A 13,044-nucleotide genomic window follows, 5' to 3' on the forward strand; every position below is an offset into this window, starting at 1 on the left:
CATCCCAACTTATGCGATGGGCGTATTTAAATTCCCGAAAAAAATTGCAAGGGAATCATTGATGCAATGTGGCAATACTGGTGGGGTGATGAGGAGGACCAACGAAGGATGCATTGCTTTGCATGGTGGAAGATGTGTATTCCGAAGGAGAGAGGAGGTATGGGATTCCGGGATATTCATAGCTTTAACTTGGCAATGTTGGCAAAACATTGTTGAAGACTAATTGAGAACTTTGGTTCATTATGTGCACGAGTTCTGAGAGCCAAGTACTACCCTACAGGAGATATTCTGAATTGTCAACTGAAGAAGGGGTCGTCCTGTTGGGGAACGTAGTAATTTCAAAAAAAATCCTACGCACACGCAGGATCATGGTGATGCATAGCAACGAGAGGGGAGAGTGTTGTCTATGTACCCTCGTAGACCGTTCGCGGAAGCGTTATATCAATGCGGTTGATGTAGTCGTACGTCTTCACGATCCGACCGATCCAAGTACCGAAAGCACGGTACCTCCGAGTTCTGCACACGTTCGGCTCGGTGACGTCCTCGCCTTCTCAATCCAGCAAGAGGGGCGAAGTAGTAGATGAGTTCCGGTAGCACGACGGCATGGCGACGGTGTTGGTGAAGAACAATCTCCGCAGGGCTTCGCCTAAGCACTACGAAAACTATGATGGAGGATAAACTAGAGGGGACGGGGTAGCCGGCACACGGCTTGGTGTTTCTTGATCTATCTTGGGTGCTAGCCCTGCCCCTCTATTTATATGTTGAGCCTTGGGGTCGAAACTTGGAGTAAAAGCCTCCACAAAGTCGGTTTCACCCGAAAGGCAAGAGTCCTTCTCGGACTCCAGGGCCAAACGCCAGGGTTCCCGGCGTCTGGACCCAGACGCCGGGGACCCTGGAGTCTGGCCCCTGGACTCCGCAAAACTTCCTTTTGCGCTTTCCAAAAACCTCGTGGGCTTTCCCCTTTGGCCCAGATAAAGTGTTCTCGTGCCCAAACATTTCGGGAAACATCCGGAACCCCTTTCGGTGAATTCCGGAACCCTTCCGGAGATCAAACACTACTATTCACATATCAATCTTTACTTCCGGACCATTCCGGAGTTCCTCGTCATGTCTGTGATCTTATCCGGAACTCCGAACATTCGGTTACCAACATACATAACTCATAAATACTATATCGTCAACGAACGTTAAGCGTGCGGACCCTACGGGTTTGAGAACTATGCAGACATGACCGAGACACCTCTCTGGTTAATAACCAATAGCGGGACCTGGATGCCCATCTTGGCTCCTACATATTCTACGAAGATCTTTATCGGTCAGACCGCATAACAACATACGTTGTTCCCTTTGTCATCGGTATGTTACTTGCCCGAGATTCGATCGTCGGTATCTCAATACCTAGTTCAATCTCGTTACCGGCAAGTCTCTTTACTCGTCCGTAATACATCATCCCGCAACTAACTCATTAGTTGCAATGCTTCCAAGGCTTATAGTGATGTGCATTACCGAGTGGGCTCAGAGACACCTCTCCGACAATCAGAGTGACAAATTCTAATCTCGAAATACGCCACCTTCGGAGACACCTGTAGAGCACCTTTATAATCACCCAGTTACGTTGTGATGTTTGGTGGCACACAAAGTGTTCCTCCGATAAACGGGAGTTGCATAATCTCATAGTCATAGGAACATGTATAAGTCATGAAGAAAGCAATAGCAATAAACTAAACAATCAAGTGCTAAGCTAACGGAATGGGTCAAGCCAATCACAGCATTCTCCTAATGATGTGATCCCATTAATCAAATGACAACTCATGTCTATGGTTAGGAAACTTAACCATCTTTGATCAACGAGCTAGTCAAGTAGAGGCATACTAGTGACACTCTGTTTGTCTATGTATTCACACATGTATTATGTTTCCAGTTAATACAATTCTAGCATGAATAATAAACATTTATCATGAAATAAGGAAATAAATAATAACTTTATTATTGCCTCTACGGCATATTTCCTTCATGCCCTATGTGTGGCAAAGCATTTGGTCTGGAATTCAAATGTTCAAAAAGGGTTACGTTTGAAGAGTAGGCAACGGAGAAAAGATTAATATATGGGATGACTGTTGGATCCCGAACAGTGCCTCCAAAAAAGTTATAACAGTAAGGGGGAACCAAGTACTTACTAAAGTGAATGAGTTAATTGATCTAATCATAGGAGAATGGGATGAGATGTTAATCCGAGAGAATTTGTGGCACATTGATGCTGAACGCATACTACAAATCCCATTATTCCATGTGGAGACAGAGGACTATGTTGCATGGCATCTCACGAGGAGCGCGTTTTTTCAGTACGTTCTGCCTATTATAAGCAATGGGAAGTGAATTATGATACAGATGACAGCGGTCTAGCCCGCTTCTCCATGGCGCCCCATCCAGTTTGGAAGAAGTTGTGGAGTTTGAGAGTGCCAGTGAAGGTTAAAATTTATATCTGGAGATGCTTGCACAATGCCATCCCATGCCGGAGTATCCTTATGAATCGCCATGTTGGAAACTTGTCGCAATGTCCATACTGTACAGATGGTGCGGAGGACTTAGCCCATATGTTGTTTAAGTGTGCAAGGGCGCAAGCAGTTTGGGAAGCTTTGGGAATCGCAACAGATATTAACTTTTCTTCATTGGCTGATCGAGCAGGTTCAGCAGTCTTGGAGTTCATTTTATGTGATGATTCTTATCGGCGACAATATTCTGGATTGGTCAAGCTTCCAGAGCTCATATCAACAGTTTGTTGGTTCCTGTGGTGGCAAAGAAGACAGTTCGTGCGAGGGGAAGAAATATTGACTCCAGAACGAACAGCGCCGGCGGTGGTTGCCCTAGCGATTAATTATGTGCGCGGAGCACAAGCTAAATCTACACCCAAGATCAATAGGTGGCCGACGTTCCGAGCAGGACAACTTGTCCTTAATGTCGATGCTTCATTCACAGAGGGCGATTATGCTGGGTCTTGTGATGTTGTCATCCGTGATCACCAGGGATCTTTCATGTCGGCATCCACGGTGAGATTAGAACATGTAGCTGATGTGTTCACGACAGAAGCGGTAGCTCTGCTTGAAGGACTGAAGCTAGCAAGAGATACGGGATGCAATAACTTGGTGGTCAGATCGGATAATATCACGATGGTGGATGCACTTAGATTCAATGAAAGTTATTCTATGGTAGTAGCGCCGGTTCTTGATGAATGTCGTAGTTATCTAGTAGATTTCGGGAGGTTTACTATTGAGCATTGTATTAGAGAGTCAAATTATGTAGCTCATGAGCTGGCTAGATGGGGACATGCTAATAATCCATCTCGTTGGATTGATGCCCCACCTGATTTCATTATGAGTCTGCTGGCAGACGATATATCCGTCATTTGATTAATAAAGTAAGCTTTCCCGTCAAAAAAGAAAAAGAAATTGTATGCAGCTTGTCGGAGTAAAAGTTGCATTTGAATTTGAACCAACGGTAAATAAAAGGGTCACCTTTAAACACTATGTCGTACCAGGCTTTAAAAATCACACTAGTCACTCACCTCTTGAAGCAAGATCTATAAAATCGCTGAATAAATATTGCCTGAAACATCGTCCCACATAGCACAAGCTTGCAATCAAAGATATTTGATGGGCTAAGATTTGACATGAGAACCGTCTTCCTTCCCCTTCTCTTTGTTTGCTCTCACGAGTCACGACAGGCGAAAGGGAGGCGACTCGTGTGCCATCGCTCTCTGTCAGCCGCTCCGGCAGCGGGGCGATGGGGGAACCTTCTCATCTTATTCATCGCGTGTGGATAGGTTAGGGCTAGGTTTTCTGTGGTATGTTGTTTTGGTTTCAACGGTTATGGCGGCGACGCTGAATAAAGGTGCTCCGGATCTCTTCCCTGTGGCTTGGGTGCGGAAGTCGTTGGTGGATCTGGAAACAGGTTTTTCAATCGAGGCAGGCATGGCGGCGACCACTGCCTTGTGGTTCGTTTTCTACTCTAGCTTCGCTGCCGCGGTGATGCGTGCTCCGGCGTCCCTGTGGAGCCTTGGAGCTTTTACAGGAGCATTGCGCCGGCGGTGCTGCGACTGCAGATATTCGTCGATGGCCAGGTCCACGCCAGATTTTCCTCTCTCTCGATCGCCGGCAAGAGAGGTGATGTTTTCATACCGGTGGTGCCCTGATACAATGCTTCTTCGGCGTGTTGGTTCGTGTGGACTGAAGCTGTCAACTTCCCGCTCACGAAGATTGTCTTTTGCTTTGGACTCCTTTGGTGAATCTGCCGGTATTTCTTCATACGAACTCAAATTTTGACGTTCTCGGGCTTATTGGATTTGTATGAACGATGCTGATGCACCTGTAGTGTTGGATATTCAAATTGAGCACTTTGCAAAATGTCATACTTGACACTCCAAAATGTGCAAGTCTGGTACCTGAAGGTCCTCCTTTTTTTTAATCTCAATCTTGACCTTTTCATCGTCCTTCGTCCATGATTTCTCACCTATAAACACAATAAACAAAGAAAACTATAAAAACCACAAATTATGTAATGGACATGTAATTGGCTTGGTAGGACATGATATACGGAGACAATATGCAACAAAAATGAGCTCCCAAAATGCGTACAAAATAGAGCCATCAACATGGAAATATAATAATGACTATATTATTGCCTCTAGGTCATATTTCCAACAATAATACCATCATAATATTGCAGAGGTAGCGCCTTAAAATCATACTGGAATTCATGATCATTTGAGCGCAGTCCATTTACAGCGAGGAATAACTTGAGTGAGAGTAGATGCCCACCACCAGCTATACGGACCTTTTGCATCTTAGGTAGTGGTTCTTGTCCTACTAGTGTGTTGCCAAGCGAGCACTGACCAAGGAATGAGAACTGCCAGAGTCCACTGTATGCTCAGCTATCTGACAATCTACGCGAATGGCACCATTTGTTGTTTCCGCCTCTGCTGACAAAACCTAAGTTCAATATTGCTGCCCTCACAATCAGCGTTGTCAACTGAATTTCTTGGACAATATGCAACTGAACAGTAGTACTGCACTTCGCCACAGATGAAGCAAATCCCTTTGCTCTTCGGTAAGCCTTCAATGTTGCCAGCTTGTCATCTCCAACAGGGCTACTCTTGAAATTGTCATTTCTCTTTGGCTATCCAGGAATTCGAGTGCTGGCTTTCTTGCTCTGACAATAAGATGAAGAAGTAACACTGGACCGACGATTGGGCGAATAAAAGTCAGCATCAAACTCCTCCATCTCCTCTTGCACAACAGCAATAGGATACGCAGCATCTGAATCGGCGGGCCTTTGAACAACAACAACCACACGAACATTGTATTTTAAACCATTTAAAAATCTAGTCATACAATGAAGCATATCAGGATCAGGATCATAGGCTGTCAACTGGTCCATAAGTTCAGAAAACTGTCCAATGTATTCTTCGACAGATCCAGTCTACTGAAGACGATGTTGATTTCGCCCAAAGCGATGAAGCACAGGAGGACAGAAATCCTCCCGTGATGCTCTAACGAACTTATGTTGAACAGAAGAAAGCCAGCGTGATGCTGCTCCCGCAAACTACATCACCGCTACCGCGATCCATAGATACGGATCAGTGTCGAACATTTCAAAGTAGTCGACACACCTAGTTTGCCCAGGCAATGTGTTCAAATGTTGGTTCAGCTTGTTCAAACACACTCCATCCTCCGGAAACATTCTATACCTAAATTACATTACAAGGTAACAGCCATAATTTACAAAGCTGTCAAAATCTGGCGGTTTATAATCAAAAGCTGCTAACTAACAGGCTGTACTCTACTTCTACATTTCTCAGACCAATATTCAAACTTCTTTGACTAAACAGGCAATGGAACTTGGGATAACTCGTATATACAAGCACAATGTAGGATTTCCATGTTTTCAGTTAGATTGGAGTTCTATGATTATATCATTATGTAGTCACTTCGGATCAAGGGCCGTAAGGTGCAGCTCGACAAATTAACCGCAATATAACTAGGGATCAACATTATATATGTTCCAGCAATCGAGTATCCATGGTGGAGCCATTGAATCATCCATGGTGCGCATCCCAACGGCCAGGTCCACTCATACCTCAAACCCAATGACGCCGTGCCTTGAACTGGATGATAAAAACAATAAGGGCAAAACATCATTAGAGATTTAGAGATAACTGCACTTGGCACAAGTATACAGCAACATGGAACCAATCGCGATAGTTCATCATTGCTGCAATGCATGTAAGATGCGTATAAATATTTATGGCATGGTTTGCTGTTGCTGTTCCTAAAGGGGTCCTGTAGATTCCTTGCATATTTTTTTCCTGGGAAGGTTTGCATTTGATTGTATCCTGTCAAGAGAACACGGATGAGAATATACTAGTATGAAACTAAGTTCGTTCCACATGAACATTGCAAATGGAGGCGCAAAACCAAGTTGTTCCAAATGAACATTGTAAATAGAGGTGCGACTGATCAGCGAACCGGGGAACTAGACTCAAATGTCCTTGCAATACTGCAAACTAAGCAGAGAACAGCAGTTGAAAGTAACATGGACCAGTTGGTGAGCTACTGAACAACAGGTGCATGCACAACTATAATTTCTTCTTCATATCGAACTGCAGTGCAGTCTCGTTTTGTTCTTCAGAAAAGGATGGTGCTCTGGTTGAGCCTTTGTGAAGCTGTGGTTTACCATTCAGCAATGCATCTTTTTTTTTTTTAGCGTAGCTGCACTGAGTTAGCATATCTATTGTTTTTTCTTGAAAAATAATGTCATTTTGTTCACTTGGTAGACGATTAGTGGTTCAGGGGTGAATTTGCCCTGTGCCTAAATTGAGTTACAAGGTAACAGTATTGAGCAAGAAAGAGTAACTTTTTCTCTTCAGCAACTAATTATTACGAATGCGCTATGCATTGAGAAGGTAAGCCATACCAAGCAAAGCAGTCAATCGCCCAGGCAATGTGTTCAAATGTTGGTTCAGCTTGTTCAAACACACTCCATCCTCCGGAAACATTCTATACCTAAATTACATTACAAGGTAACAGCCACAATTTACAAGCTGTCAAAATCTGGCGGTTTATGAGCAAAAGCTGCTAACTAACAGGCCGTACTCTACTTCTACATTTCTCAGACCAATGTTTCTTTGACTAAACAGGCAATGAAACTTGGGATAACTCGTATATATACAAGCACGATGTAGGATTTCCATGTTTTCAATTAGATTGGAGTTCTACGATTATATCATTATGTAGTCACTTCGGATCAAGGGCCGTAAAGTGCAGCTCGACAAATTAACCGCAATATAACTAAGGTCGGCATTATATATGTTCCAGCAATCGAGCATCCATGTACTGAGCAACAATGAGTAACTTTTTCTCTTAGCCAAGTCATTATTCAAAATGCATGGTTATGTAAAGGTTAAATGGAGAGCTTCTTTCGGATCTTTCAGAAGACAAGAGCAGTATGTATTTTAATACCAATAACACTTATGCCGAGTATTCATTTCAAAGAATGTAATTCCAGTAAATGAAGGTCATTAGTTAATGCAGAACTAGTAAACATTTAGTCTGCCAGCACTGGTATTAAGACTTCATCTGCCTAAGTTTGTTATTGTGCTCCTGCCAAAAAACGTAACTAGGTCCTCTATCAGAAGAGCCCCAGGGTTACAACTATTTCGAAATCATCAACGCGTCTTTAAAAAAAAACAGGTAAATCTTGGCGTTCCCAAGTATCAATGCAACTCCTTCTGCAGACATATCTTGTACTACGAAGTAAGAAGGCAACTTGCCATCATTCAGACTTCACACATGATGAACTCATCATTCAAATGGTTCCAAAACTTCTCCAGTACCAACTCATGGTGTTTACGGAACTTTCCAGTACTAACTCAGATGTTCTATGCATTCTTCAGATATTACAGAATATTGCCGCAACTTACCCAGATGTATTCCTTACACTTCATCAAGTTCATTTAGTATGGATAAGCATTTATTAAACCAAGGAACATGCCAGTAACTTGCACAGTCCGGCAGTTGTGAACGCAGTCTTGGGAATGTCTTTTCATCAGATCTTCAATTGGCACCACCAACTTCATAGAAAAGGACATTCTAAAACACATATCATAAGTAGACCCATATCCTTGAAAACTTTCAACAGCTAGAATATCACAAGAAAAAGCTAGTAACTCTGCAACAACTTCTTGGTCAAAGGTGGAGGTCTGGCTCAGCTCAGTGAGTAACTTTGCGAGCTTCCTTGGTCGTATCTCAGTGTCAAAATCTCTTCACCAGCTGCTTCTCGGCGTGATTGAATATGTAACGGCGTGTATAGTGTGTGGCACTGTTTGCTTTACCGACAGCTCTCGGCGTGGCAGTCTTAACGCTTCTGAGGGCAATTCTTGGCTATGTGGCCTTCTTCATTGCATCTGAAGCATGTAAACACTCGTGTTGGACACCTCTTGGCCATGTGCCCTTCCTGACCACAACTAACACAGTAGACATTCGATTTAGGCTTCATTTCTGATGATTGGTTCTGAGGGCAATTCTTGGCTGAGTGGCCTTCTTCATTGCATTTGTAGCATGTAAACACCACTGTTGGACATCTTTTGGCCCTGTGCCCTTCCTGACCACAGCTAACACATCGAACAACTGATGCCGGCTTCATTTCTGATGATTGGTTCTGACGGCAATCATTGGCTGTGTGGCCTTCTTCATTGCATTTGTAGCATGTAAACACCACTGTTGGACAGCTCCTGGCCCTGTGCCCTTCCTGACCACAGCTAACACATTGAACAATCGATGCCGGCTTCATTTCTGATGACTGTTTAGCAGTACCAGGGTCCTGTTCTTCCAATACTTTGGACATGTTTGAGGATGTAGGTATAGTGCTGCTCTCTTCTAGTTCTTTTGACGTGTTGCCAGATATAGCTCCGAACCTCTGCGGACACATACGGGCATAGTGGCCTTCTTCCCGGCATGTATAGCACATCTTTTTCTTCCCTTTTGTTTTTGTTTTACATGTTCTAACCATTGGACTAGACTTGTTGGGGGGCAGTACTTTTGCTTTTGAGGGGCAACATCGATCGTATAATATCGGCTTCATTTCTGATGATTGTTTAGCAGTACCAGTATCAGGGTCCCATTCTTCTAATTTTTTGGACAGGTTGGCGGATGTAGCTATAGTGCCGCTCTCTTCAAATACTATGCACAGGCCGGGGCTGTTCTGAGGACACTGAAAAGCAAAGTGACCTTCTTCACGGCATGTAAAGCATATTGTTGTGCTTGCGTTGTATGCGGTGACTATTGGACTAGAGTTGTTGGCGGTCAGTACTTTTCCTTCTGATTTTGCAGAACACTTGGCAGGTGTAGATGATGGGTTGCCTTGTTTTGATAGTGCAAGCCGCAGAGCAGCTTGGAAGTTGTCTCTCTGACCCTTAACTGCCTCAGTCAATACTGAATTCAAGGGGCACTGAGCAAGATAATGATCCTGACATTCACAAATAAAGCATTTAACTTCGCTCAATCGGCACTCTCCATCGTCATGATGCTCGTCGCAGCTTGAGCAACTGAGACCATGTGTACTAGTACTATGCCCTATCTCTCCACAGCGGGTGCAAGCTCGATTCTCCGACTTGTTCTGCTGGCAACACCACATGCTACAGTGGCCATTTTTGCCACAGACTGTGCAAATGATTCTGTGCTCTTGATCCTTGAAACGGCACTTACTACTGTAATGTCCTTCCTTGCCACAGACCAAACAAGTGATTACCCCGTTCTTTTTGTCCTGAAGGTACCTACTTTCTACATCTTGTTCGTATGGGTTGAATGTCAGAAAGAACTGACCTCCTGAAACATGGAAATCATTCCTCTCTGGTGAGGGGGTGAGTGAACCACCATTCCGTGTAGGCCACTCTTGTGAAGAGTGGCCTTGGTACCAAGAGGGATGGCATGCGATGTGCTCTGTTGTGCCGCCTTCCCATGGACTTGTATGTTGGTTACTGCAAAAGCGGAAATCATTTTGCCTCCCTAGCGAGGGGGTGAGTGAAGCACCATTCCGTGTAGGCCACTCTTGTGAAGAGTGGCCTCGGTACCAAGAGGAATGCCATGCGATGTGCTCTGTTGTGCCGCCTTCCCATGGACTTTTATGTTGGTTACTGCAAAAGCGGAAATCTTTTTGCCTCCCTGGCGAGGTAGTGAGCGAACCATAATTCCATGGTGGACACTCTTGCGAAGACTGGCCTTGGTACTCAGAGGAATGGCATGTGATGTGCTTCGCTGCACCGCCTTCCCATGGACTTTCATGTTGGCTACTGCAAAAGCGGCGGCTGAGGTCTGCATTAGTCTCCCACTTTCTTTTTGACCCGGTTTCCTGACTCTTGATAGATAACCCATTGGTTTCCATTTGAATTGTCTTCTGACCAGGGATAACAGATAAGAGGGGAAAACATGAGACAAGAAAAATCTAGTTTGAGTAGTAGGATAAAAATGATATTGTAGAAGTCACTGTGTAGATGCACCAGAATATAGCCCAAACAGCTAAACAGCATCCACTGATGTACATGCATACAAGGCCTCAACAATACAGGTGCAAACAATGCCTCAACTGTCGATGTGAAAATCCAACATATCAAGAGAGGGGCTAATCATCAGGTTGCGTGTGTTGGATATTACTGCTAAGAGAGAGATTGTAAGAAGATAACTTTGTGATGTACAAAGCTCCCTCCTTCCAAAAGAAAGAAAAGACTAAACAGGGCAGTGCTTGAGCTGCAGCCAATTGCTTAATGAGCAGTGTGATATATGCTCCCTCCGTTCCTAAATATAAGACCTTTTAGAGATTCCAAATATGGACTACATACGGAGCAACATGAGTTAATCTACGCTCCAAAATATGTCTATATACATCTGTATGTAGTCCGTATTGAAATCTCTAAGAGGGCTTATATTTAGAAATGGAGGCAGTATTTGATAAGATATGGATAAGAAGCAGAAGAAGAAGAAGAAGAAGAAAAGTGGCTGATAAACACATGGTAGGATTGAAGGCCTGCCTAATCACGAGGCAGAAGAAAGAGGGTTCAGTGGGACTGCTCTGCTATGAACTCTTGGAACTCACTCTCTGTTTCCACCCAACGCGCGCACCAAATCAGCTACCTATTCCGAGGATCTAAACGGAAGGGGATTGGATCAACGGAAGATGAGTGAGATCCACGGTGGGATACCTGAGGGGCGTGAGCAGCGGTGAGCAGGACAAGGGAGACCGGCGGCGGCGGCGGCGGCGGCGGCGATGGCTGTGCAGCAGCAAGCTCGGGCGGCGGGATCAACAACCGGGGGCGATGGATTCGGTCGGGGGGTTCGATTCTCAACCTTTGTTGGGGATGGGAAAATAGAAGCAGCAACGAGTAGGGATGACGGATTGAGGAAAGGGTAAACAAGAACACTGTTGGAGCATCTCCGGCCAAACGCCCTCTGTCACGCCTCAAATTAGCTAGTCTGCATTCAAGCCTTATAGCTAGTCTGCATTAGAGTCTTTCATATTTTAACCTTTATATCAAAAAAATCATACGTACTACATACTACGTGCTATCCTAGCTAATCTTCATCGTCGAAGATGTCCACGACAACGGTGTCGGACGCCGGCTGGACGGGCGGGTAGGACGGCTCCGGCTCATCCTTCTCCTGCTCGACCTCATCCATGTAGGAGAGCATCTCTGCCTCCTTCGCGGCCTGCTGCGCCTCCATCTCCTGCCGGTGACGTCTGGCCTCCGCAGCTAACTTCGAGCGGAGGGAATCGAGGATATGAGGGGTGCCGGAGCTAGTGTAAGAGGTTCGGATCCGACCTCTCAATGATAAAGTATATTTGATTTGTCTCGAACGTATCTATATTTTTTTATTATTTCATGCTATTATAATATCACTTTTGAATACTTTTTATAGCAATTTTTTTGGACTAAACCATTAATTTAGTGCTCAAAGCGTATTGTTGTTTTCTACATATTTTTGACTTTTCAAAAAATCCATATCTACAGAGGTCAAAATATACCGGGGATTTAATATGATTTTTCCAAGTTGTGAAGATTCTAGAAAAATGCCGGGAGAGGCCAGGGGGTCATCCCAGGCCCCCACGTGGCCAAGCCAGGCGACCAAGGGCCCACCCACATGGAGAGGCCCTGTGGGGTCAATGGGCCCCTCGGTCCGAACAATTGCTGGCGTTTTGAGGGTCCGCACTGAAGATGCCCTTAGCGGGGTTTTCCTTGAAAAATTGAACAATAAAAAAAAGAGGCCAAAGATATTTACACATGAATTTGTTTTTTGTTGTTGTGGAGCTCAACTCTTCAAGTATCTCATCATGAAACTTTACACACATGTAGAATACAGCCTTAAGTACTTGTGTATGCTTTCATATATTTTGTAAACTTTAAAAATATGATTTGTAATTCAAAGATGAGCCCTCAAGAGCGCACAGTTTCACACGGCGAGTTCCCACTTTCCATCCTCTGTGCTGTCTACTGATGCCCTGTTACAGACACATATCTAATAATCATAAGTAGAACTCCGAAATATTCAAGCAAATGAAGGCAGCTCCTTCTTTCTGAAGATAATAGAAGTGACACGATAACTATATCGTTCATCTTCAATGATAACTTGAAAGCAAGCCTTAGCAAGCAAAAGCAGTGAATCGCCCCAGGCGATGGACTAGTGCTCAAATGTTGGTTCTATACCTAATTTTACGCTACTGTACAAGGTAATCTGCTAAGTGCTAATCTGGCGCTTTATAAGCAACTTACAAGCTGTGATAATCTGGCGCTTTATAAGCAAAAGCTGCTAAGTGCTAACTAACAGACTGTACCCTACATTACCATTTTTCAGTTCAAAGCAACAAAACTTGGGGCATACTCATGTACAAGCACAATGTAGGGTTTCCACATTATGTTGTCACTGATAATCAATGATCCTAAAGTGCGGTTCTACAAATTAACCACAGCATAACTTAGGGATCAACATTATACATGTTCCA

The 13,044-nt window shown here is 44.1% G+C and overlaps 1 protein-coding gene across 4 annotated transcripts in view; it reads right to left on the minus strand.

Moving 5' to 3' along the window:
- Nucleotides 1-5,727: 5,727 nt before the first annotated feature.
- LOC123102168 (DNA-binding protein HEXBP) overlaps nt 5,728-13,044 on the minus strand; it is an 11,398-nt gene continuing 4,081 nt past the window's right edge. For 2 of the 4 annotated variants that reach the window (XM_044523471.1, XM_044523470.1), the window contains 2 exons: nt 11,249-12,543; nt 5,728-6,160 (listed from right to left, as the gene is read on the minus strand). Coding sequence is in view for 2 of the 4 variants with exons in the window: in XM_044523469.1 (XP_044379404.1) it covers nt 8,410-10,434 (2,025 nt within the window). In the remaining 2 variants the exon portion in view is untranslated. Of the gene's footprint in view, nt 6,161-7,480; nt 10,447-11,248; nt 12,544-13,044 lie in introns of those variants that run through there. The other 2 variants (XM_044523469.1, XM_044523468.1) reach the window with 2 other exon arrangements.

The sequence above is a fragment of the Triticum aestivum genome, chromosome 5A (assembly GCF_018294505.1).
Source record: "Triticum aestivum cultivar Chinese Spring chromosome 5A, IWGSC CS RefSeq v2.1, whole genome shotgun sequence".
Lineage (NCBI taxonomy): Eukaryota > Viridiplantae > Streptophyta > Magnoliopsida > Poales > Poaceae > Triticum > Triticum aestivum.